General features: G+C 46.4%; 1 protein-coding gene across 2 annotated transcripts in view; it reads left to right on the top strand.

The window, feature by feature from the left end:
• STXBP3 (syntaxin binding protein 3) overlaps window positions 1-27,214 on the top strand; it is a 273,208-nt gene that overhangs the window by 77,027 nt on the left and 168,967 nt on the right. For both annotated transcript variants that reach the window (XM_063940160.1, XM_063940159.1), the window contains one exon: window positions 12,359-12,440. In XM_063940160.1, coding sequence (XP_063796230.1) covers window positions 12,359-12,440 — 82 coding nt within the window. The remainder of the gene's footprint in view (window positions 1-12,358; window positions 12,441-27,214) is intronic.

Below are 27,214 nucleotides of genomic sequence, written 5' to 3'. Positions count from 1 at the left end.
GGTGGCAGCTACTACTGGCCAGTTTTATAGTCCTGGATCCTTCCCACACCTCCTACTTTAAAAGTCAATTTTTTACCTACAGTATGTTTACTGAACAGGCTGGAAACTAGACAAAGAGAAATAAATAAAGTCTCTCTTGTTTTTCTAAACAGGGGAAAGTTGGGGGCGTGGCCTGGAGTAGCTAGGTGTGGGGAGCTTTTACCGGCTCTACCGCTCATATCCTTGAATATTTTCTGGTTTTGTAGCCGTTTCTCCCCTGGATTCGGTTCTGTAGCAGTGTATTGTCTACTGATCACCAGGAGCTCCGGGGTAGTATCCTGTGTGGTGCCTTTTGTCAGTTTTACAGATATCTCTGCGGCCGGGCCCTCTCTCACTGTGGCTTGGTGTCTCATCTGCAGCTCCTGCGGCTGTTCTGGGACATTATACATACTTGAGAGCTGCCTCTTGGTTGTCTCCTGGCTGTGTTCTCCAGGATCGTGTGTGTGACCCCTACAAGTGGCTTCTCTTCGACATACGCCTGTCTGCTGCGGTGTTTGGGGCGTGCTGGGCGCGGGCTGCCGCCATCTTGTTGCTGTCCTCTTCAGCTGCAGCACGGATCCCCTGTCTGCTCCAACGCCTTTTGGGTGGTGGATGCAGTCCTTCCAGCGTGACATTACTACTGCTGCGGCTGTGTCTCCTTGTTGTTCCCTGCTTCTGCGGTCATCTGGCTAGTGGCTCCCGCTGTAGGTCTATTGGTAAGCTCTGGTGGTGTGCTAGCCGCAGCCATCTTGCCACTGGCTTCCTCTTTGGCTTGTATTCACAACTTACTGATGGCTAATTCTGTGCAACAAATCCTTCAAGCAATTTTTGCCTCTACGCAGAGGCTCCTTACGAAGCTTGGAGATGTGGTAGCTGTAACTTTGAATTCTGTCACTGCAGTCTGCGCTCATGGCGTGCTGTCGCAGCTTCTGGATTTCTCCTTCCCAAGGGATGTGATTCCAACTGATATGGATATTGCCTCAGTTCGTGGGTGTCAAGACTCCATTGTGGGCTTTTTGAAGATCCGTTCTACACCTTTGCTGCCGGTGGTGACATTTCCAGATCCTTTATTCCCATGCCTCAAGTACTTTTCTGGACGTACCCGCAATGGCGGGAGGTTCCTGGACTTATCCTTTAAGTACTTTATGCCCCGATGTGTCTATCCTTGGATAACCGGAGACGAGACTGATACTGTAATATTGCATGCGATGGAGGTGTCAAAGTCAGAAAAATATCTCTATGCACACTACCATATTTGCACCTCACACAGGTCCGTGCTGCGCATGCGTACGCTCTCCCGTACGTGCGCATACTCACAGTCGCGGGCACCCGCAGGCGCATGGTATGCGTATTTACGGTAGAGTTTATGCGATCGTAGCGTGCGACTCAATCATTACATATTTTCACTAATAATGTATTTTGTAGATCATGGTCCCTTTGATAGATTCTGAAAGTTTGGTTAATATAGAATGTTTATGAACAGAGGAATCCCTCTTTGTTTGATACGAAGGGTCAGACAGGAGTAATACAGTGGTGTTTAGTATCCATCGGAAGAATATTTAATTAGAAATATTCCGGTGTTGGTTTGAAGCAGATCAATCGCTCGTGCGAATAGTTATGGACATAAGAAGTTTATGAACATTTACTTTATTTGCACTTTATTACCCATGCGGCGGGAAACCCAGTTTCCCTCCCACCTGAGCAGTTGGAAATAGTCACAGCCCACCTGTATGAATCAACCTGTGACCTTTTGTTATAATGCGAAGCCGAATTCCTGTGTCCAATGAACAATGAGATTGTAGGGACCATTGAATTGTATTGTGTGTGGGGCATAAATAGGCAGGCCGACCGTATCCAGTTCACTCTCTTCAACGGTTCTCATTGCTGATAATCGGGAGCTGGATATCGAGGCGCATGCGATCGTTTCCCTTTGTGCGTAAGTTTTCTCCGTAATCATATTGTCTTACTGTGAGCCATCTCTCTCTCTCTCTCTCTCTACTCTTTCTCTCGTATTTTCCTTTAATTGTATTGTATTGTATTTCCTGTGTAGTTTATCTGGTTAGTTGGTTTATGTTATATTGTAGTGTATCATTTGTACTGTGATTCCTTTTGCAAGTATAATAGTTATAATACATATAATAGGTTTTGGACCCTAAGCCCAGGTATCTGTGTATTCTTTATAGGGTTAAGTATTCTCTGAGCGTCGGTGACGCCCAAGCAGCTTTGTAGATAATCAGGTTACACCAGGTTGCACTTACACTCTGTCTCTACACTAAGGTATACTGTGTATCTCATCGTTAAAGGTATAGATATAAAGGTTTAACGTTGTAAGCGTCTGCACCGCTGGTGATCTCCTCGTGGTCCCGAGCGTACGCTACGCTATAGCGAATCATTACGTTAGTCGGCAGCCAATAGCGTGCCTGCCTGTGATCACTGGGCCGTAAGCGAACGTGACGCTTGAGCGTCTCGACTACGGTTGAGCGATCGCTACACAACTTGCGTACCCTTACGGTACTTCTTACGTAGATAGCGTACAGTGTTCTTAGACCTCTTAAAGTGTTTTATATACGATAAATATTTAGTTTTATCAGAGGCCAGGCCGGATTTATTCTTTATATATATATATATATATATATATATATATATATATATATATATATATATATCTATATATATATATATATATCTATCTATATCCATAAGGTCCACACTCACTGCTGCAGTCCACAACATGGGCGGTGCTCCATAAAGGGCTCCAAAGAAGTCCAAATTATATCCAAAGAGAATACAGGCACTCACTCTGAGCCTTTTTCAAGACAGGTAAAATCACAACAGGTACATACCCAGCAGGCTCAGATGGAGCCGAAACGTCGACATAATCTGCTGACATGCTGTTGACCGTCTCTATGTGAGACATACCTGTGAGTGGTAATAAATTTTTTCATCAATTAAGGAAGTGGTGAGTGCCTGTATTCTCTTTGGATATATATATATATATATATATATATATATATATAACCTGTATTTTTTGATATGGTCGAATCTTCTCCTATCTATGCTATGTATACATTTATATACTGCTTAGTATGCTATATGGAAGGAACGCCGTATCCTTCTGTGGGAGAGCCGGACTTAGCCTAGCTTAAGGTCATTAGTTTATTGCTCCTGCTAGTTTTGTGTCCTATTATCCCTCTGGAATGAATGGGTGGGTGGATGGGGGGGGGGTTTGTGAGTGTAGTAAAGGGGTTGGGTTGGGGGGGGGGGGTTTGCTAGTTAGTGTAGTTAAGGAAGGGGATGGAGTTATAGAGATCCAAGTATACCTAAGTTGAGGGTAGGCAGGGTGGCGGGTTACAGGGATGGTTTGTTTTTGTGGGTTTTGTTTTATTTTATGTGGCTGTTTGGCAGATGTTTTATATCCTATTGGATTATACTTAATGCTGTGTCTTTACTGTGACATATGTATGGGACTAGGTACTCCCCTCTTTATTCTGTGGATAGAATGTATGGGCTCACATGGTGCCTGTGGGCCTCTGCGTACTATGGTATGGGATGACAGTCTACTTCTACTGAGTCGTATGTCATGTGTCCTCTTGGTTTGTAATTTGTGATGTATATCCTATATTCTGCCACGTATACTTGCACTTGCTACAGTATTTTCAGTTTGTTTTTGTTTTTATATTTGTACTTCTACAAAATTTAAACTCTCAATAAAAAGTTATTGAATTAAAAAAAACAACAACAGGGGAAAGTTGTATTAATAACTTTCCAAGTGCAATTTAAACCAAGTTTAAAACATTCCACCTGCTATTAACTATATATCCTTTCTATGACCCTACTCAATCCTACTGTTAACTATGAGGCCACAACAGTTTTGATGTCTGTGTTTTTCTGTGCATTCCTCCTCTTCCTAGTGAGCCGGATTATATTATGTTTCACGTTTGAGATCTTGCTTAACCCCGAAAATTATGATATTTACTTCTGTTTGTTTCAAAAGTGGCATATTGTAATATTTAGGTGGCCTTGAGTGACTATATGACATATTATATAAATTGAAACATTGCAGCTATAGACAAAATCTAGCGACCTGGCATGCAGGCCAGTCTAGAACCAGCGATAGCGATGCGCGGGGTTGCGCATCGCTATCGCTGTGGGGGGTACACATGTAGTGATCGCTGCTTAAAATCTAAGCAATCTTGTCAGATTGCTTAGATTTTAAGCAGCGATCGCTCCGTGAGTACCCCCCTTAAAGGCCCATATAGACGGGCCGATTTGGGGAGAGATGTGTGCTGAGAGAAGAAAGAAGAAGCATATGGTTCTAAGTGCGCACTGTGCTGCTAGTGGTACTAAAAACTCACAAAGAGGTATTTCCAACCCTCCACCACAAGTAAATAGATAAAAAAGTAGAGAAATAGTTCCACCAGCGCAGACAATAATATAAAATGGATACTTATTCCAATATGATAGATGGTATATGCAACTTTGTTTCTCTCTCCGTCAGATGTCATATAATTTGCAAGAGAGAAGATAGAAATACCATAGTGTAATCCATTTTTTTTAATCAAAAAATATAAAACCTAAAAATATCCCTGCAAGGATATTAAGTACAAACAATGACTGTTTCTACACAGGTTACAACACTGAACATAAAATACACGTAGCTGTGAATATTGTTGCAATTACCGATGTAATAAGAGAACTATGTCACAAGTTCTCAAATAGGCATAAATAATCTCCAATCCATGCATATCAGCAACATGTGAAAGTAAAAAAAAAGGCTGGAGTATCCAAAGCAGATCCGTAGATGGATAATTACCAGTTCCAAGTGAAGAACTGGCAGCGCTCAGTTCTTAAACGCTTTGGAAATCAGAGGGAAAGTCCTTGGCTGCAATGTGTGCTGAGAGGTTCGCTCAGCACACATCTCTCCCCCCGCTCAGCACAGCGCGATGTGTGCTGAGCGTGCGGGGGGAAACGGAGGGGCCACTCATTTCACCCAGCGGGTGAAGTGAGCGACCTGCTAGATTGGCCTGCATGCAGGCCAATCTAGCAACAGCGATGAGCGGGGCTGCGCATCGCTATCGCTGTGAGGGCTACACACTGAGTGATCACTGCTTAAAATCTAAGCAATCGAGTCTCACCCTTCCAGGTTTACCCCCTAAGGATATTGGGGACCTTTTGTGCTAATCACACTCTCCTTTTTAAACCTTATTTGTTATACATTTCTGTGAACGGCCTGAGCTCTACCAACTCTCTTGCTTCTTCACTCTGTTTGTCTTCCCTTCCCCTCCTTGCCCCTTTATTGTTTGTTTTCTTATTTACATAGATATGTATGCTAATTATTTCTATTTGCATGTTCATGTGATGTTCGTTTCTACTGTTTATACTTCTGTGCATTGTTAAACTGGAAATTGAAAATAAAAATGTATCTAAAAAAATGCATACATTTTTCTAAAAACTGACTTTTTTTATTTTTAGTGCATATTTTTTAACTCTTTAGTCAAACTCTAAAACGGTACCCTCTTGTATAATAATTAAGGTTTGCGTGTAGCCAGTGCAATAGCAGAATGTTTATAATAAATGTACAATATATAAGAGCTAAAATCTTCTGAAGAACAAAGGTTTGTGCAGTTGTCTTATTTCTCTATCGTCCTAGTGGATGCTGGGGTTCCTGAAAGGACCATGGGGAATAGCGGCTCCGCAGGAGACAGGGCACAAAAAGTAAAGCTTTAGGATCAGGTGGTGTGCACTGGCTCCTCCCCCTATGACCCTCCTCCAAGCCAGTTAGATTTTTGTGCCCGGCCGAGAAGGGTGCAATCTAGGTGGCTCTCCTAAAGAGCTGCTTAGGAAAGTTTAGCTTAGGTTTTTTATTTTACAGTGAGTCCTGCTGGCAACAGGATCACTGCAACGAGGGACTTAGGGGAGAAGAAGTGAACTCACCTGCGTGCAGGATGGATTGGCTTCTTGGCTACTGGACATCAGCTCCAGAGGGACGATCACAGGTACAGCCTGGATGGTCACCGGAGCCGCGCCGCCGGCCCCCTTGCAGATGCTGAAGTAAGAAGAGGTCCAGAATCGGCGGCAGAAGACTCCTCAGTCTTCTAAAGGTAGCGCACAGCACTGCAGCTGTGCGCCATTTTCCTCTCAGCACACTTCACACGGCAGTCACTGAGGGTGCAGGGCGCTGGGAGGGGGGCGCCCTGGGAGGCAAATGAATACCTAATTTGGCTAAAAATACCTCACATATAGCCTCCGGAGGCTATATGGAGATATTTAACCCCTGCCAGAATCCGTTAAGAGCGGGAGACGAGGCCGCCGAAAAAGGGGCGGGGCCTATCTCCTCAGCACACAGCGCCATTTTCCCTCACAGAAAGGCTGGAGGGAAGGCTCCCAGGCTCTCCCCTGCACTGCACTACAGAAACAGGGTTAAAACAGAGAGGGGGGGCACTAATTTGGCGATATGCTTATATATATATTAAGATGCTATAAGGGAAAACACTTATATAAGGTTGTCCCTATATAATTATAGCGTTTTGGTGTGTGCTGGCAAACTCTCCCTCTGTCTCTCCAAAGGGCTAGTGGGTCCTGTCCTCTATCAGAGCATTCCCTGTGTGTGTGCTGTGTGTCGGTACGTGTGTGTCGACAGGTAGGAGGACGATGTTGGTGAGGAGGCGGAGCAATTGCCTGTAATGGTGATGTCACTCTCTAGGGAGTCGACACCGGAATGGATGGCTTATTTAGGAAATTACGTGATAATGTCAACACGCTGCAAGGTCGGTTGACGACATGAGACGGCCGACAAACAATTAGTACGGTCCAGACGTCTCAAAAACACCGTCAAGGGTTTTAAAACGCCCGTTTACTTTAGTCGGTCGACACAGACAGGGACACTGAATCCAGTGTCGACGGTGAATAAACAAACGTATTCCTTATTAGGGCCACACGTTAAAGGCAATGAAGGAGGTGTTACGTATTTCTGATACTACAAGTACCACAAAAGAGGGTATTATGTGGGATGTGAAAAAACTACCATAGTTTTTCCTGAATCAGATAAATTAAATAAAGTGTGTGATGATGCGTGGGTTCCCCCCGATAGAAAATTATGGGCGGTATACCCTTTCCCGCCAGAAGTTAGGGCGCGTTGGGAAACACCCTTTAAGGTGGATAAGGCGCTCACACGCTTATCAAAACAAGTGGCGGTACCGTCTATAGATAGGGCCGTCCTCAAGGACCAGCTGACAAGGCTGGAAAAATATAATAAAAAGTATATACACACATACTGGTGTTATACTGCGGCCAGCGATCGCCTCAGCCTGGATGTGCAGAGCTAGGGTGGCTTGGTCGGATTCCCTGACTAAAAATATTGATACCCTTGACAGGGACAGTATTTTATTGACTATAGAGCATTTCTATATATGCGAGATGCACAGAGGGATATTTGCACTCTGGCATCATGAATAAACGCGATGTCCATAACTGCCAGAAGATGTTATGGACACGACAGTGGTCAGGTGATGCAGATTCCAAACGGCACAGTATGGCCGTATACAGGAAGAGGACTTGTTTGGGGTCGGTCCATCGGACCTGGTGGTCACGGCAACTGCTGGAAAATCCACCGTTTTTTACCCTAAGTCACATCTCTGCAGAAAAAGACACCGTCTTTTCAGCCTCAGTCCTCTCGTCCCTATAAGATCATATCTGCCCAGGGATAGAGGAAAGGGAAGAAGACTGCAGCAGGCAGCCCATTCCCAGGAACAGAAGCGTTCCACCGCGTCTGACAAGTTCTCAGCATGGCGCTGAGACCGTACAGGACCCCTGGATCCTACAAGTAGTATCCCGGGGGTACAGATGGGAATGTCGAGACGTTTCCCCTTCGCAGGCTCCTGAAGTCTGCTTTACCAAGTCTCCCTCCGACAAGGAGGTAGTATGGGAAAAAATTCACAAGCTGTATTCCCAGCAGGTGATAATTAAATTACCCCTCCTACTACAGAAAAGGGGTATTATTCCACACTATATTGTGGTACTGAAGCCAGAAGGCTAGGTGAGACTTATTCTAAAAATTTTTTTTTTTTGAACACTTACAAAGGTTCAAATTAAGATGAAGTCACTCAGAGCAGTGATAACGAACCAGGAATAAGGGGACTATATAGTGTCCCGGGACATCAGGGATGCTTACCTCTATGTCCCAAATTTGCCCTTCTCACTAAGGGTACCTCAGGTTCGTGGTGCAGAACTGTCACTATCAGTTTCAGACGCTGCCGTTTGGATTGTCCACGGCACCCTGGGGTCTTTACCAAGGTAATGGCCGAATTGATGATTCTTCTTCGAAGAAAAGGCGTCTTAATTATCCCTTACTTGGACGATCTCCTGATAGGGGCATAGTCCAGGGAACAGTTGGAGGTCGGAGTAGCACTATCTCGGATACTGCTACAATCAGCACGGGTGGATTCTAAATATTCCAAAATCGCAGCTGATCCCGACGACACGTCTGCTGTGCCTAGGGATGATTCTGGACACAGTCCAGAAAAAGGTGTTTCTCCCGGAAGAGAAAGCCAGGGAGTTATCCGAGCAAGTCAGGAACCTCCTAAAAACAGTGCATCATTGCACAAGGGTCCTGGTAAATGGTCCGGATCGCATCTTCAGATGCATCAGCGGATAACCCAATATCCAAGGACAAGGGTGTCTTTCCTGTGGTGGTTATAGAGTGCTCATCTTCTAGAGGGCAGCAGATTCGGCATTCAGGATTGGATGCTGGTAACCACGGAGCCCAGCCTGAGAGGCTGGGGAGCAGTCACACAAGGAAAAAAAATTTCCAGGGAGTGTGATCAAGTATGGAGACTTTTCTCCACATAAATATACTGGAGCTAAGGGTAAATTTATAATGCTCTAAGCTTAGCAAGACCTCTGCTTCAAGGTCAGCCGGTATTGATCCAGTGGGAAAAACATCACGGCAGTCGCCCACGTAAACAGACAGGGCGACACAAGAAGCAGGAGGGCAATGGCAGAAACTGCAAGGACTTTTCGCTGGGCGGAAAATCATGTGATAACACTGTCAGCAGTTTTTCATCCCGGGAATGGAAACTGGGAAGCAGACTTCCTCAGCACGACCTCCACCCGGGAGAGTGGAAACTTCATTGAGAAGTTTTTTCCACATGATTGTAAACCGTTGGGAAATACCAAAGGTGGACATGATGGCGTCCCGTCTGAACAAAAAACGGGACAGGTATTGCGCCAGGTCAAGAGACCCTCAGGCAATAGATGTGGACGTTCTGGTAACACCGTGGGTGTACCAGTCGGTGTATGTGTTCCCTCCTCTGCTTCTCATACCTAAGGTGCTGAGAATTATAAGACGTAGAGGAGTAAGAACTATACTCATGGCTCCGGATTGGCCAAGAAGGACTTGGTACCCGGAACTTCAAGAGATGCTTACAGAGGTCTTATGGCCTCTGCCGCTAAGAAGGGACTTGCTTCAGCAAGTACCATGTCTGTTCCAAGACTTACCGCAGCTGCGTTTGTCGGCATGGCGATGGAAAGCCGGATCCTAAGGAAAAAAAGGCATTCCGGAAGAGGTCATTCCTACCCTGGTCAAAGCCAGAAAGGAGGTGACCGCACAACATTATCACCACGTGTGGCGAAAATATGTTGCGTGGTGTGAGGCCAGGAAGGCCCACAAAGAAATTTCAACTCGGTCGTTTCCTGCATTTCCTGAAAACAGGAGTGTCTATGGGCCTCAAATTGGGGTCCATTAAGGTTCAAATTCGGCCCTGTAAATTTTCTTCCAGAAAGAATTGGCTTCAGTTCCTGAAGTCCAGAAGTTTGTCAAGGGAGTATTGCATATACAAACCCCTTTTTTGTGCCTCCAGTGGCACTGTGGGATCTCAACGTAGTTCTGGGATTCCTCAAATCACATTGGTTTAAAACCAGTCAAATATGTGGATTTGAAGCATCTCACATAAAAAGTGACCATGCTCTTGGCCCTGGCCTGGACCAGGCGAGTGTCAAATTGGTGGTTTTTTCTCAAAAAAGCCCATATCTGTTTGTCCATTCGGACAGGGCAGAGCTGCGGACTCGTCCCCAGTTCTCTCCCTAAGGTGGTGTCAGTGTTTCACCTGAACCAGCTTATTGTGGTGCCTTGCACCTACTAGGGACTTGGAGGACTCCAAGTTGCTAGGAGTTGTCAGGGCCCTGAAAATATGTTCCAGGACAGCTGGAGTCAGAAAATCTGACTCGCTGTTTATACTGTATGCACCCAACAAGTTGGGTGCGCCTGCTTCTAAGCAGGCGATTGCTCGTTGGATTTGTAACACAATTCAACTTGCACATTCTGAGGCAGGCCTGCCACAGTCTAAATCGGTTAAGGCCCATTCCACAAGGAAGGTGGGCTCATCTTGGGCGGCTGCCCGAGAGGTCTCGGCATTACAACTCTGCCGAGCAGCTACGTGGTCAGGGGAGAACACGTTTGTAAAATTCTACAAATTTGATATCCTGGCAAAAGAGGACCTGGAGTTCTCTCATTCGGTGCTGCAGAGTCATCCGCACTCTCCCGCCCGTTTGGGAGCTTTGGTATAATCCCCATGGTCCTTTCAGGAACCCCAGCATCCACTAGGACGATAGAGAAAATAAGAATTTACTTACCGATAATTCTATTTCTCGGAGTCCGTAGTGGATGCTGGGCGCCCATCCCAAGTGCGGATTATCTGCAATACTTGTACATAGTTACAAAAATCGGGTTATTATTGTTGTGAGCCATCTTTTCAGAGGCTCCGCTGTTATCATACTGTTAACTGGGTTTAGATCACAAGTTGTACGGTGTGATTGGTGTGGCTGGTATGAGTCTTACCCGGGATTCAAAATTCCTCCCTTATTGTGTACGCTCGTCCGGGCACAGTGCCTAACTGGCTTGGAGGAGGGTCATAGGGGGAGGAGCCAGTGCACACCACCTGATCCTAAAGCTTTACTTTTTGTGCCCTGTCTCCTGCGGAGCCGCTATTCCCCATGGTCCTTTCAGGAACCCCAGCATCCACTACGGACTCCGAGAAATAGAATTATCGGTAAGTAAATTCTTATTTTTTCTTGAGTGTACTAGAATTACATTTAATATGTGTGATAGGTGCCAAAAACATTTGTAAAATGTAGGAGAGAGAACAAAATAACAGTAATCCCTGGAGACTGTAAATTGGTTACTTTTAGTTTGGAATTGGAGATCAGTGGAACAAATAGTTGTTAACACAATGCATTTAACCTTTTAAAGATAAAAGGACCCCACCCATAAAATCTTATAATAAATAACAAACTCTGAGATCTGATTTAGTGTTTACTGTAACTGTCATCACCTGAAAATAGCATGGTTCTTCTACAAAGCTAATGATTATATTATTCTAGAATACATTTCTGCATTTTCCATGGGCATATCCACATTGGCTGATGCTTCAGTTACTTCACCTCTGTGTCTATACTTGTGCTATGCACCATTCTTATCAGTGTTCTCCCCACGCTTTGTTTTTCGTGTGCTCCGTCCAGAAAAATTACCCGGTTGGCTGGCACTTTGACACAGCCAAAAGTCACCCTACAATGACGTTTCGTCTGCTGCTGCCGCTAAATTTAAAAGCCAGTCTGCAGGCAATGCCTGTTTAAATTTGGCGCCATTCACGAGCCAGTCATGGCTTGCGAACAGGTAGCCAATCCAAAGCAGCCGTTAGATAATCTCAGTTCACCATGTCATGGCTCCGCCCGCTCATGGTGTTTGATGTCAGATGCAGCCGAGCGGAGCCTTCAGTTTGGTGGCAGCGGTGATTAGGAGCAGAACGTGAAGCTGCCCACTGCAGGCTTTCCCAATGTGCTGGTAGGTGGCCTTGGCCACTGGTATCATACCCCCAAGACCACCATATGTCGAGCATTAAGCCCTTGGGTGCAATCAGGACTCAGGCCTGTGTGGGCATGATAGGCAGACAGAGGGCCCATGCACAAATAAAAGTGACTCTGGGCATTAGGCCCAGGTCACTTTATGTGCCCTAAGGTAGGCAAGAAATAGCCTGAGCTCTTGTTGAGTGGCTGGACATTACTAGTGTGTGGTATAATGGGTGTACGGGGCACTACTGTGTGAGCATCATGTGCACTAAGGGGCCATACTGTGTCGCCATACTGTGTGGGCATAATGTGAATTGGTACTATTGTGTGGTCATGCCCCTCCCCTGTGAGGCCACACCCCTTTTTTGCATAAAGGCCCCCACCTGGCTACTTGTTGATGCAACCCGGCTGGCAAAATTTTCTGGGCAGAACACTGCTTATTCTATTTCATAATTACAGAGAAAAAACTATTGTATTGTCTATTATGTTTTCCATACAGATTCTACTCATAGATCAGTTTACAACCAAGCTGCTGACATCATGTTGCAAAATGACTGACCTGCTGGAAGAAGGAATTACAGGTAAAAGCTACAAATAAACTGCGTTAATGCCACCAGTAATATACACTTGTGGACCTGTCATTCTAGAGCTTGTCAGTGTTTTATTTCTAATTAATTTGTGTTCCCTGTAATATAAACGTTCTGATTGTTAGCACCTATGCTGGAGTAGTGTAGGAGCACCTTCTTCCTTGTCTTCATCATTCCTGGTATCCGAGATGGTGAACTTCCAATATGAATCTACAGTTGTGCTGGCATTAAGTAAGCTAAGCAGATGTTGTGTCCTTTAATATCAAATGGGTTGCAGCACCGAGTCTTAATGTACTTCTTGTTTGTCACGCTCTTGATCAAACTACTACTATTCACTGATAAAATGTATTGGATAAACTTGCTAAGGGGCCGATTTATCACACACTTTGCATGGATGTATCAATAATCACATGCAGGGACAGAGCTTGCGAGAAAGCTTTGTCCCTGTGAATGCACTCTGCAGCCTTATCGGGGGGTTTTCGTGAAAAATACTCAGAGTTTGTGGTACACACACGCTGCCGCCGCCGTCTCTGCTACAGCTTTTGCCACCCCCCTCGCTGCTCGTATTCCCCAGACCCAGGGACTGGTGATCGGGGGGCAGCCGGTCTTCAAATCCTCTTTCTGATGGCCGCCGCCATCGCTACTCCCGAGCGAGGGTGTGATAAACTTAGGGGGGAGGAGAGAGATGATTGCAGGGAGGGAAAAAATGGTCTGGATCTCCGATCACTATTGTATTAAAGTGCGCATATTTCTATGCATTGCTATTTTAATTATGCAAAATTCTAAACTATTCTCTCACTAGTGTGTCAATGGTAAATATTATCAATTTGCACTGTGTACAGCATTTAACATATTATCCTTTCAAAAATTATACTACCATTTTCTCTGGTTATGTACTAAATTGTGTTCCCAGTGCATTCAGATTATCATGATACAGTAAATCTTTCCTCAGCAACCTGTTGCTCTCCAGTTGATCTGGAACTACAAGTTCCAGTATGCCTTGCCCTTTCGGCCTATGGTCACTAAAGGGATTCATTTATCAACCTTCTCGGGGATGCCATTAGTTTTGGGTTATGCTTAGTGAGCTGTGGAGGCAGTCACTAACTAGTTTGAGACAGGCTCCCACCCCCTATATAACCCCTCCCCATCCATAGAACCTACCACGGTCTGGTTTTTAGTGCCTTAGAGAAGGCACTAGCTAGTTCCTAGCTTTTAGTTAGGTTTAATTTCTTTTTGTTTATTTTTAAAGCTTGGAGTGCTTAGTCTCTGGCAAGACAGTTGTCAAGCACTAACTGGATAGCAGTTAGATAGTATTAGGAGGTTTGTGTGAACCCTGTATCCCACTCTAGAAGATGACTTTTGGGAGAGTCACTAAAACTGAGGTCTCTGGGTCTCCACTCCAGACACATCTGAGGCACGAAGGGTAGGGAAGAAACCTGATTGCTTTAAAACTGCTTCCCGGTATGCCGCTTCTTTATTTAAGCAGAGCGACTAGGCATAATGTTGCTCACTCCTCCAAATTCCTACGTATATTGCTTCCAGAATTCATCAGTAGTCCCCGCTTCTCACACCTTGGTGCTGAAGAGGTTATAAAGTGGTTTGCTTTTCAGTGCTGGCTCGTGGCCCCACCCCCCAGGACGCGCCGCCAATGCACGTGCGGGCACCCAAGGATGACATTACTTCCGGGAGCGGGCCGGAGACGCTGGGTAGAGAGAGCGGAGGAGGCAGGGATGCTGGGTGGTCTGGTAGACATCTGAAACACAGCATGCCACACCCCCAGGACTTGAGGGACAGCTCCTATAAAGAGCTCACCCCAAACAAGAGCATGGTGTGGCTATGGAGGCTGTGGATGTGTGAGGATCTCACTACAGACGGGGGATTTGCTGACATATATAGCAGATAAGCAGTTACATCTAGGATTATTACAAATGTGGTACTTAACCTAGTGATAAGAGTTATCTGGTGTAAGCAAATGCTGCTACACATTTTATTATAAGAAGTTAGGTACTGTAGCTGTCTGTTTGATTAGAATTGTCTTTCTATCTCATAATGGAGAAGACAGACAAGGGATCCAAAAAACTAGTCTGGGTTTAAACTTGTATACAATGTGATTAAAAAAAAAAGGACCCATTACCTAGAAGGTGGTGGAGAGGTAGTGTGGACCTGGACCTGTTGGGTAGCAGGAGTCTGGATGGGAACTGTCCTGCAGTGGTGGTGACTGACCTGCTGGGGGCATTATGTGTTACTGGCACTATACTGGAGGCATTATGTGTAACTGGCCCTATACTGGGGACATTATGTGTAACTGGCACTATACTGTAGGCTTTATGTGTATCTGGCACTACTGTGGGCATTACTGGCGCCAGTATGTGTAAGCAGCTATTACTTTGGCCAGTATGTGTAACGAGCACTAATGTGGGCATTATGTGTAAGGCCATGCCTATTTTCCCAGGAGCGCAGCGCACGTTCTGGTGGGTGGCTTCAAAAATGGCCCGCGAATAGTGTTGAAAAAAATTCAAATCATAAATCTTAATAGAAAGGCATCGGCACTAACAGACTTGCTGATAATTTCCCTTTGGAGTTTCCTGGAGAAGAGGATGATTCCCATTTTGATTCAGGGGTTTCTTTGTTGGTAGATATAGTTCGAGAGACTTTGAATCTACAAGAATCTGCTGTCCCAGTGACTAGTTCAGTGTCCTTCTTTAAGCAGAATAAGAAAACTGTTTCTGTGTTTTCAGGTTTCTCGTATTTTGGAAAAATCCTAGATGAAGTTTGGTTAAAACTAAGTTCTAAATGTAATATTCCCGAAAATGCTTAAATATCTTTATCCTTTTCCGAAAGAGGATACCAGGCTTTTAGGAATATCCGCCCCTGGTGGAAGCTCCCATTGCTAGGTTGGTTAGGAATACGGTTATTCCTACAGCACAGTCTGTGGCACCCAGAGAACCTATGGATAGAAAAAGTGAAGCTATACTTAAGTTGAGACTCTCATTGCGGCCTGTGTTGGCCAGTGCCTGGGTTATAAAAGCTATCTGTTGTATAGATGATGCTTTATTAGACACTATACAATTACAATCTTATATTTCTGCTTTGACTATTTCCGCCAGAAGTTCCCTTTGGCTGTAATTATGGGAGGTAGACTGTTTGTTTGAAGGCGTCTGTTTCGTCCTAAATTGGTAAAAAATATTTCCTAGCTCATGGGAGGTGCGAGTCCTTATCTACCAGTTTCAGTATCTAAACCAAAAAACCCCAGGTTTAGTTCTTTTCAACACCAAGGTAGGGGAAGATTTCAGACCTCCCGGGGTATGTTTAGGAGTTCCCATAGAAGTGCCTTCAGAGGGCGTGGGCCAGGGCAACGGAACAAACCTCGCGACTGTCTGGAAACTGGGACTCCGCCTCTGGTTAGAGCACGCTTGCTTAGATTCCGGACCTGATTGTATCTAGGTTTCCCAGATTATTGGGTAAGGGGTCTTGTAACCAGGGGTTACATATTAGACCTAGAGAGTCCTGTTCCATAAAAAAAAAAATTCTACTCCTCTCCCTGTATATCATACAAGCAGTTTAGACTCTTTCAGATTCCGGAGTAATTATTCCGGTTGCAGTGCTACAGCAAGGACAGGGGTTTTACGCCAGACTTTTCATAGTAGGCAAACCAGATGAGTCATTTCGGTCCATTTTAAACCTCAAAGACTTAAATCCTTAACTTAATTTATGAAATATTCAAAATGGAGTCTGTGAGGACAGTCATTTGTTCTTTGGAGGTAGGGGAATTTCTGGCCTCAGCAGATATCAGAGATGCTTATCTCCGTATACCTATATGGAAAAGGCATCAACATCTGCTAAAGTTTGCAGTGTGGACATTGACATTATCAGTTCAAGGCTTTACCTTTCGGGTTGTCCACCGCTCCCAGAGTTTTCATGGCACACATGATTTCTCTGCTCAGGAGGCAGGGGATCAATGTGTTGGCTTATCTGGAAGATTTGCTGCTAAGGGCTCCATCTATAGCCCTATTGCAGGATCATCTTCAGATTACCATAGACATGTTTCAGAGATTCGGCTGAATCATCAACTTTAAGAATTCAAATCAAATTTAAGAACTTCTCCAAATATTATATGTCTCCTGCAGGGCCCACAGGTTATCCAAAGGATAAACATTGGGATATGAGGTAGCGACAGCGGATTGGCACCAATGATCAAAGCTTTTGGCCTCCCAGAATGCAACGCGCCAGTCCCCTATATCCCCGCCTCCTTTCTCAGGCAATTCAGTTTTTTGTTTGGTGCGGCAGGAGCCGGACCATGGGGGTAATTCAGACCTGATCGCTGCTGTGCGTTTTCGCACAGCGGGCGATCAGTTCCAAACTGCGCATGTGTATGTACCGCAATGCACAGGCACGTCGCATGGGTACAAAGCGGATCGCCGCTCAGAAATGGATTTGTGCAATGGATTCGTTCGCATGGGTGATCGCAAGGAGATTGACAGGAGGAAGGCGTTTGTGGGTGTCAACTGACCATTTTCAGGGAGTGTCTGGAAAAACGCAGGCGTGTCCATGCATTTGCAGGGAGGGTTCCTGACGTCCATTCTGGTCCCGGACAGGCTGATGTGATCGCAGCGGCTGAGTAAATCCTGGGCTGCGCAGAGACTGCACATGCATTCGCACACTTGCACAGCTAAATTACACTCCCCCTGTAGGCGTCGGCTATCTGATCGCAGCAGTGCAAAAATCACTTGGTAGCGATTAGGTCTGAATTAGGTCCCATGGTCAATGGGCTGCTGGTCTTTAGCAGCCATAAGGTTTTCATTATTTTATTTTTATAATCTTAACTTTTTTTTTGAGCGATCTTTCTAAAAAGCATTTTATACGTATAGATCGCTCATTTCACCGCTGGGAGAAATTAGCGTTCCCCCATCCCCACCCCCTCGCTCAGCACACATCGCGCTGTGCTGAGTGGGGGAGAGATGTGTGCTGAGCGTTCTGTGCTAGATCGTTCAGCACACATCTCCGGGAGAAATCTTCCCGTATGTATGGCCCTTACCACCCTTTTCTTGGTGAGATAAATTACCATATGTAATTGAATCCTGCTTTCAATTGTTATTTCAGGTCATTGAGATTTCTGTCCTTAGTTGCAGCAGATCAGATGTCACTACCATAATACACATTTCTCTATCGTCCTAGTGGATGCTGGGGTTCCTGAAAGGACCATGGGGAATAGCGGCTCCGCAGGAGACAGGGCACAAAAGTAAAGCTTTCCGATCAGGTGGTGTGCACTGGCTCCTCCCCCTATGACCCTCCTCCAAGCCAGTTAGATTTTTGTGCCCGGCCGAGAAGGGTGCAATCTAGGTGGCTCTCCTAAAGAGCTGCTTAGAAAAGTTTAGCTTAGGTTTTTTATTTTACAGTGAGTCCTGCTGGCAACAGGATCACTGCAACGAGGGACTTAGGGGAGAAGAAGTGAACTCACCTGCGTGCAGGATGGATTGGCTTCTTGGCTACTGGACATCAGCTCCAGAGGGACGATCACAGGTACAGCCTGGATGGTCACCGGAGCCTTGCCGCCGGCCCCCTTGCAGATGCTGAAGTAAGAAGAGGTCCAGAATCGGCGGCAGAAGACTCCTCGGTCTTCTAAAGGTAGCGCACAGCACTGCAGCTGTGCGCCATTTTCCTCTCAGCACACTTCACACGGCAGTCACTGAGGGTGCAGGGCGCTGGGAGGGGGGCGCCCTGGGAGGCAAATGAATACCTATTTCTCTATCGTCCTAAGTGGATGCTGGGGTTCCTGAAAGGACCATGGGGAATAGCGGCTCCGCAGGAGACAGGGCACAAAAAAGTAAAGCTTTTACCAGATCAGGTGGTGTGCACTGGCTCCTCCCCCTATGACCCTCCTCCAGACTCCAGTTAGATTTTGTGCCCGAACGAGAAGGGTGCAATCTAGGTGGCTCTCCTAAAGAGCTGCTTAGAGAAAGTTTAGCTTAGGTTTTTTACTTTACAGTGAGTCCTGCTGGCAACAGGATCACTGCAACGAGGGACTTAGGGGAGAAGTAGTGAACTCACCTGCGTGCAGAGTGGATTTGCTGCTTGGCTACTGGACACTAGCTCCAGAGGGACGATCACAGGTACAGCCTGGATGGTCACCGGAGCCGCGCCGCCGGCCCCCTTGCAGACGCTGAAGAGAGAAGAGGTCCAAAATCGGCGGCTGAAGACTCCTGAGTCTTCATAAAGGTAGCGCACAGCACTGCAGCTGTGCGCCATTTTCCTCTCAGCACACTTCACACAACAGTCACTGAGGGTGCAGAGCGCTGGGGGGGGCGCTCTGAGAGGCAAATAAAAACCTTATTAGAGGCAAAAAATACCTCACATATAGCCCACAGAGGCTATATGGAGATATTTAACCCCTGCCTAACTTCAAAAATAGCGGGAGACGAGCCCGCCGTAAAAGGGGCGGGGCCTATCTCCTCAGCACACAGCGCCATTTTCTCTCACAGAAAAGCTGGAGAGAAGGCTCCCAGGCTCTCCCCTGCACTGCACTACAGAAACAGGGTTAAAACAGAGAGGGGGGGCACTGATTTTGGCGATATTGTATATATATAAAAGATGCTATAAGGGAGAAACACTTATATAAGGTTGTCCCTATATAATTATAGCGTTTTTGGTGTGTGCTGGCAGACTCTCCCTCTGTCTCCCCAAAGGGCTAGTGGGTCCTGTCCTCTGTCAGAGCATTCCCGGTGTGTGTGCTGTGTGTCGGCACGTGTGTGTCGACATGTATGAGGACGATGTTGGTGAGGAGGCGGAGAAATTGCCTGTAATGGTGATGTCACTCTCTAGGGAGTCGACACCGGAATGGATGGCTTATTTAGAGAATTACGTGAGAATGTCAACACGCTGCAAGGTCGGTTGACGACATGAGACGGCCGACAATCTATTAGGACCGGTCCAGGCGTCTCAGAAACACCGTCAGGGGTTTTAAAAACGCCCATTTACCTCAGTCGGTCGACTCAGACACAGACACGGACACTGAATACAGTGTCGACGGTGAATAAACAAACGTATTTCTCATTAGGGCCACACGTTAAGGGCAATGAAGGAGGTGTTACGTGTTTCTGATACTACAAGTACCACAAGAAAGGGTATTATGTGGGAGTGGAAAAAACTACCTGTAGTTTTTCCTGAATCAGATAAAATAAAATGAAGTGTGTGATGATGCGTAGGGTTACCCCGATAGCAAATATTGGCGTTATACCCTTTCCCGCCAGAAATTAGGGTACGTTGGGAAACACCCCTTAGGGTGATAAGGCGCTCACACGCTTATCAAGTGGCGTTACCGTCTCCAGATACGGCCGCCCTCAAGGAGCCAGCTGATAGGAAGCTGGAAAAATATCCTAAAAAGTATATACACACATACGGTGGTTATACTGCGACCAGCGATCGCCATCAGCCTGGAGATGCAGTGCTGGGTTGGCTTGGTCGGATTCCCTGACTGAAAATATTTTATTCATGTAGAGCATTTAATAGGATGCATTCTATATATATGTATGTGAGATGCACAGAGGGATATTTGCTCTCTGGCATCAAGATAAGTGCGTTGTCCATATCTCCCAGAAGATGTCAGGGACACGACAGTGGTCAGGTGATACAGATCCCATACGGCAGATGGAAGTATTGCTGTATAAAGGGAAGGAGTTATTTGGGGGTCGGTCCATCGGACCTGGGGACCACAGCAACAGCTGGGAAATCCAACCTTTTTTACCCCAAGTTACATCTCAGCTAAAAAAGACACCGTCTTTTCAGCCTCAATCTTTCCTTTCCCATGAGGGCATGCAGGCAAAAGGCCAGTCATATCTGCCCAGACATAGAGGTAAGGGAAGTAGACTGCAGCAGGCAGCCCTTTCCCAGGAAAAGAAGCCCTCCACCGCGTCTGCCAAGTCCTCAGCATGACGCTGGGGCCGTGCAAGCGGACTCAAGGTGGGGGGGTAGTCTCAAGAGTCTCAGGGCGCAGTGGGATCACTCGCAAGTTGACCCCTAGATCGTACGAGTATTATCCCAGGGGTAAAGATTGGAGAGTCGAGACATCTTCTCCTCGCAGGTTCCTGAAGTCTGCTTTACCAACGGCTCCCTCCGACAGGGAGGCAGCATTGGAAACAATTCACAAGCTGTATATCCAGCAGGTGATAATCAAAGTACCCCTCCTACGACAAGGAAAAGGGTATTATTTTTCCACACTATATTGTGGTACTGAAGCCAGACGGCTTGGTGACACATAGTCTAAATCTAAAATGTTTTGAACACTTACATAAAAGGTTCAAATCGAGATAAAGTCACTCAGAGCAGTGATAGCGAACCGGAAAAAAGGGGACTATATGGTGTCCCTGGACATCAAGGATTACCTCCATGTCCAAATTTTGTCCTTCTCATCAAGGGTACCTCTGGTTCGTGGTACAGAACTGTCAATATCAGTTTCAGACGATGCCGTTTGAATTATCCACGGCACCCCGGGCCTTTTTACCAAGGTAATGGCCGAAAAGATGTTTCTTCAAAGAAAAAAGGCATCTAAATTATCCCTTACTTGCACGACCTAAAAAGGGCAAGTTCCAGAGAACAGTTGGAGGTCGGAAGAGCACTATCTAAAGTAGTTCTTCGACGGCACGACTGGATTCTAAATATTCCAAGAATCGCAGCTGTTTTCCGACGATACGTCTGCTGTTCCTAGGGATGATTCTGGACACGGTTCAGAAAAAGGTTTTTCTTCCCGAGGAAAAAGCCAAGGAGTTATCCGACCTGTCAGGAACCTCCTAAAACCAGGAAAGGTGTCTGTACATCAATGCACAAGAGTCCTGGGAAAAATGGTGGCTTTTTACGAAGCAATTCCATTCGGCAGATTCCATGCAAGAATTTTCCAAAGGGATCTGTTGGACAAATGGTCAGGGTCGCATCCTCAGATGCACCTGCGAATAACCCTGTCGCCAAGGACAAGGGTATATCTTCTGTGGTGGTTGCAAAAGGCTCATCTATTGGAGGGCCGCAGATTCGGCATACAGGATTTGATCCTGGTGACCACGGACGCCAGCCTGAGAGGTTGGGGAGCAGTCACACAAGGAAGAAACTTCCAGGGGGTATGGACGAACCTGGAAAAGTCTCTTCACATAAACATTCTGGTACTAAGAGCAATCTAAAATGCTCTAAGCCAGGCGGAACCACTCCTGCAAGGAAAACCGGTGTTGATTCAGTCGGACAACATCACGGCGGTCGCCCATGTAAACAGACAGGGCGGCACAAGAAGCAGGAGTGCAATGGCAGAAGCTGCCAAGATTCTTCGCTGGGCGGAGAATCACGTAATAGCACTGTCAGCAGTGTTCTTCCCGGGCGTGGACAACTGGGAAGCAGACTTCCTCAGCAGACACGATATTCACCCGGGAGAGGGGGGTCTTCATCCAGAAGTCTTCCACATGCTAATAAACTGTTGGGAAAGACCAATGGTAGACATGATGGCGTCTCGCCTCAACAAGAAACTGGACAAGTATTGCGCCAGGTCAAGAGATCCACAGGCAATAGCTGTGGACGCACTGGTAACACCTTGGGTGTACAAATCAGTATATGTGTTTCCTCCTCTGCCTCTCATACCAAAGGTATTGAAGATTATACGGTGAGGAGGAGTAAGAACAATACTAGTGGCTCCGGATTGGCCAAGAAGGACTTGGTACCCGGAACTTCAAGAGTTGGTCACGGACGACCCGTGCCCTCTACTTCTGAGAAGGGACCTGCTACAACAGGGTCCCTGTCTCTTTCAAGACTTACCGCGGCTGCGTTTGACGGCATGGCGGTTGAACGCCAGATCCTAAAAGGGAAAGGCATTCCAGAAGAAGTCATTCCTACCTTGATTAAGGCAAGGAAGGAAGTCACCGCGAAACATTATCACCGCATTTGGCGAAAATATGTCGCGTGGTGCGAGGATCGGAGTGTTCCGACGGAGGAATTTCAACTGGGTCGTTTCCTACATTTCCTACAATCAGGATTGTCTATGGGTCTCAAATTGAGATCTATTAAGGTTCAAATTTCGGCCCTGTCAATATTCTTCCAAAAAGAATTGGCCTCAGTTCCTGAGGTACAGACTTTTGTTAAAGGAGTACTGCATATACAGCCTCCTGTGGTGCCTCCGGTGGCACCGTGGGATCTAAATGTAGTTTTAGATTTCCTCAAATCCCATTGGTTTGAACCATTGAAAAAGGTGGATTTTAAATATCTCACATGGAAAGTGACTATGTTACTGGCCCTGGCTTCCGCCAGGAGAGTATCTAAATTGGCGGCTTTATCTTATAAAAGCCCTTATCTAATCTTCCATTCGGATAGGGCAGAACTGAGGACTCGTCCGCATTTTCTCCCTAAGGTGGTATCAGCGTTTCACCTGAACCAACCTATTGTGGTGCCTGCGGCCACTGGCGACTTGGAGGACTCCAAGTTGTTGGACGTTGTCAGAGCCTTAAAAATATACATTTCAAGGACGGCTGAAGTCAGAAAATCTGACTCGCTGTTGATACTATATGCACCCAACAAGTTGGGTGCCCCTGCTTCTAAGCAGACGATTGCTCGTTGGATTTGTAACACAATTCAACTTGCTCATTCTGTGGCAGGCCTGCCACAGCCTAAATCTGTTAAGGCCCATTCCACAAGGAAGGTGGGCTCATCTTGGGCGGCTGCCCGAGGGGTCTCGGCATTACAATTCTGTCGAGCAGCTACGTGGTCGGGGGAAAACACGTTTGTAAAATTCTACAAATTTGATACCCTGGCAAAAGAGGACTTGGAATTCTCTCATTCGGTGCTGCAGAGTCATCCGCACTCTCCCGCCCGTTTGGGAGCTTTGGTATAATCCCCATGGTCCTTTCAGGAACCCCAGCATCCACTTAGGACGATAGAGAAAATAAGAATTTACTTACCGATAATTCTATTTCTCGGAGTCCGTAGTGGATGCTGGGCGCCCATCCCAAGTGCGGATTATCTGCAATACTGTACATAGTTATTGTTAACAAATTCGGGTTATATTGTTAAGGAGCCATCTTTAAGAGGCTCTTTCTGTTATCATACTGTTAACTGGGTTTAGATCACAAGTTGTACGGTGTGATTGGTGTGGCTGGTATGAGTCTTACCCGGGATTCAAATTGCCTCCCTTATTGTGTACGCTCGTCCGGGCACAGTACCTAACTGGAGTCTGGAGGAGGGTCATAGGGGGAGGAGCCAGTGCACACCACCTGATCTGGTAAAAGCTTTACTTTTTTGTGCCCTGTCTCCTGCGGAGCCGCTATTCCCCATGGTCCTTTCAGGAACCCCAGCATCCACTACGGACTCCGAGAAATAGAATTATCGGTAAGTAAATTCTTATTTTTGGCTAAAAATACCTCACATATAGCCTCCGGAGGCTATATGGAGATATTTAACCCCTGCCAGAATCCGTTAAGAGCGGGAGACGAGGCCGCCGAAAAAGGGGCGGGGCCTATCTCCTCAGCACACAGCGCCATTTTCCCTCACAGAAAGGCTGGAGGGAAGGCTCCCAGGCTCTCCCCTGCACTGCACTACAGAAACAGGGTTAAAACAGAGAGGGGGGGCACTAATTTGGCGTTAGAAATATATAAAAAAGATGCTATAAGGGAAAACACTTATATAAGGTTGTCCCTATATAATTATAGCGTTTTTGGTGTGTGCTGGTAAACTCTCCCTCTGTCTCTCCAAAGGGCTAGTGGGTCCTGTCCTCTATCAGAGCATTCCCTGTGTGTGTGCTGTGTGTCGGTACGTGTGTGTCGACATGTATGAGGACGATGTTGGTGAGGAGGCGGAGCAATTGCCTGTAATGGTGATGTCACTCTCTAGGGAGTCGACACCGGAATGGATGGCTTATTTAGGGAATTACGTGATAATGTCAACACGCTGCAAGGTCGGTTGACGACATGAGACGGCCGACAAACAATTAGTACCGGTCCAGACGTCTCAAAAACACCGTCAGGGGTTTTAAAACGCCCGTTTACTTTAGTCGGTCGACACAGACACAGACAGGGACACTGAATCCAGTGTCGACGGTGAATAAACAAACGTATTCCTTATTAGGGCCACACGTTAAAGGCAATGAAGGAGGTGTTACATATTTCTGATACTACAAGTACCACAAAAGAGGGTATTATGTGGGATGTGAAAAAACTACCGTAGTTTTTCCTGAATCAGATAAATTAAATAAAGTGTGTGATGATGCGTGGGTTCTCCCCGATAGAAAATTATGGGCGGTATACCCTTTCCCGCCAGAAGTTAGGGCGCGTTGGGAAACACCCCTTAGGGTGGATAAGGCGCTCACACGCTTATCAAAACAAGTGGCGGTACCGTCTATAGATAGGGCCGTCCTCAAGGACCAGCTGACAGGAGGCTGGAAAATATCATAAAAAGTATATACACACATACTGGTGTTATACTGCGACCAGCGATCGCCTCAGCCTGGATGTGCAGAGCTGGGGTGGCTTGGTCGGATTCCCTGACTAAAAATATTGATACCCTTGACAGGGACAGTATTTTATTGACTATAGAGCATTTAAAGGATGCATTTCTATATATGCGAGATGCACAGAGGGATATTTGCACTCTGGCATCAAGAGTAAATGCGATGTCCATATCTGCCAGAAGATGTTATGGACACAACAGTGGTCAGGTGATGCAGATTCCAAACGGCACAAAGGTGTATTGCCGTATAAAGGAAGAGGAGTTATTTGGGGTCGGTCCATCGGACCTGGTGGCCACGGCAACTGCTGGAAAATCCGCCGTTTTTACCCTAAGTCACATCTCTGCAGAAAAAGACACCGTCTTTTCAGCCTCAGTCCTTTCGTCCCTATAAGATCATATCTGCCCAGGGATAGAGGAAAGGGAAAAAGACTGCAGCAGGCAGCCCATTCCCAGGAACAGAAGCGTTCCACCGCTTCTGACAAGTTCTCAGCATGGCGCTGAGACCGTACAGGACCCCTGGATCCTACAAGTAGTATCCCAGGGGTACAGATTGGAATGTCGAGACGTTTCCCCTTCGCAGGCTCCTGAAGTCTGTTTTACCAAGGTCTCCCTCCGACAAGGAGGCAGTATGGGAAAAAATTCACAAGCTGTATTCCCAGCAGGTGATAATTAAATTACCCCTCCTACTACAAGAAAAGGGGTATTATTCCACACTATATTGTGGTACTGAAGCCAGAAGGCTAGGTGAGACTTATTCTAAAAAAATTTTTGAACACTTACAAAGGTTCAAATCAAGATGGAGTCACTCAGAGCAGTGATAACGAACCAGGAAGAAGGGGACTATATAGTGTCCCGGGACATCAGGGATGCTTACCTCTATGTCCCAAATTTGCCCTTCTCACTAAGGGTACCTCAGGTTCGTGGTGCAGAACTGTCACTATCAGTTTCAGACGCTGCCGTTTGGATTGTCCACGGCACCCCGGGTCTTTACCAAGGTAATGGCCGAAATGATGATTCTTCTTCGAAGAAAAGGCGTCTTAATTATCCCTTACTTGGACGATCTCCTGATAAGGGCATAGTCCAGGGAACAGTTGGAGGTCGGAGTAGCACTATCTCGGATACTGCTACAACAGCACGGGTGGATTCTAAATATTCCAAAATCGCAGCTGATCCCGACGACACGTCTGCTGTGCCTAGGGATGATTCTGGACACAGTCCAGAAAAAGGTGTTTCTCCCGGAAGAGAAAGCCAGGGAGTTATCCGAGCTAGTCAGGAACCTCCTAAAAACAGTGCATCATTGCACAAGGGTCCTGGTAAAAATGGTGGCTTCCTACGAAGCAATTCCATTCGGCAGATTTCACGCAAGAACTTTTCAGTGGGATCTGCTGGACAAATGGTCCAGATCGCATCTTCAGATGCATCAGCGGATAACCCTATATCCAAGGACAAGGGTGTCTCTCCTGTGGTGGTTATAGAGTGCTCATCTTCTAGAGGGCCGCAGATTCGGCATTCAGGATTGGATGCTGGTGACCACGGAGCCCAGCCCGAGAGGCTGGGGAGCAGTCACACAAGGAAAAAATTTCCAGGGAGTGTGATCAAGTCTGGAGACTTTTCTCCACATAAATATACTGGAGCTAAGGGTAAATTTATAATGCTCTAAGCTTAGCAAGACCTCTGCTTCAAGGTCAGCCGGTATTGATCCAGTGGGAAAAACATCACGGCAGTCGCCCACGTAAACAGACAGGGCGACACAAGAAGCAGGAGGGCAATGGAAAAAACTGCAAGGACTTTTCGCTGGGCGGAAAATCATGTGATAGCACTGTCAGCAGTGTTTCATCCCGGGAATGGAAACTGGGAAGCAGACTTCCTCAGCAGGCACGACCTCCACCCGGGAGAGTGGAAACTTCATCGGGAAGTTTTTTCCACATGATTGTAAACCGTTGGGAAATACCAAAGGTGGACATGATGGCGTCCCGTCTGAACAAAAAACGGGACAGGTATTGCGCCAGGTCAAGAGACCCTCAGGCAATAGCTGTGGACGTTCTGGTAACACCGTGGGTGTACCAGTCGGTGTATGTGTTCCCTCCTCTGCTTCTCATACCTAAGGTGCTGAGAATTATAAGACGTAGAGGAGTAAGAACTATACTCATGGCTCCGGATTGGCCAAGAAGGACTTGGTACCCGGAACTTCAAGAGATGCTTACAGAGGTCTTATGGCCTCTGCCGCTAAGAAGGGACTTGCTTCAGCAAGTACCATGTCTGTTCCAAGACTTACCGCAGCTGCGTTTGTCGGCATGGCGGTG

This window comes from Pseudophryne corroboree, chromosome 9 (assembly GCF_028390025.1).
Source record: "Pseudophryne corroboree isolate aPseCor3 chromosome 9, aPseCor3.hap2, whole genome shotgun sequence".
In the NCBI taxonomy this organism is placed as follows: domain Eukaryota; kingdom Metazoa; phylum Chordata; class Amphibia; order Anura; family Myobatrachidae; genus Pseudophryne; species Pseudophryne corroboree.
This window is presented reverse-complemented; position numbering and strand designations above follow the sequence as displayed.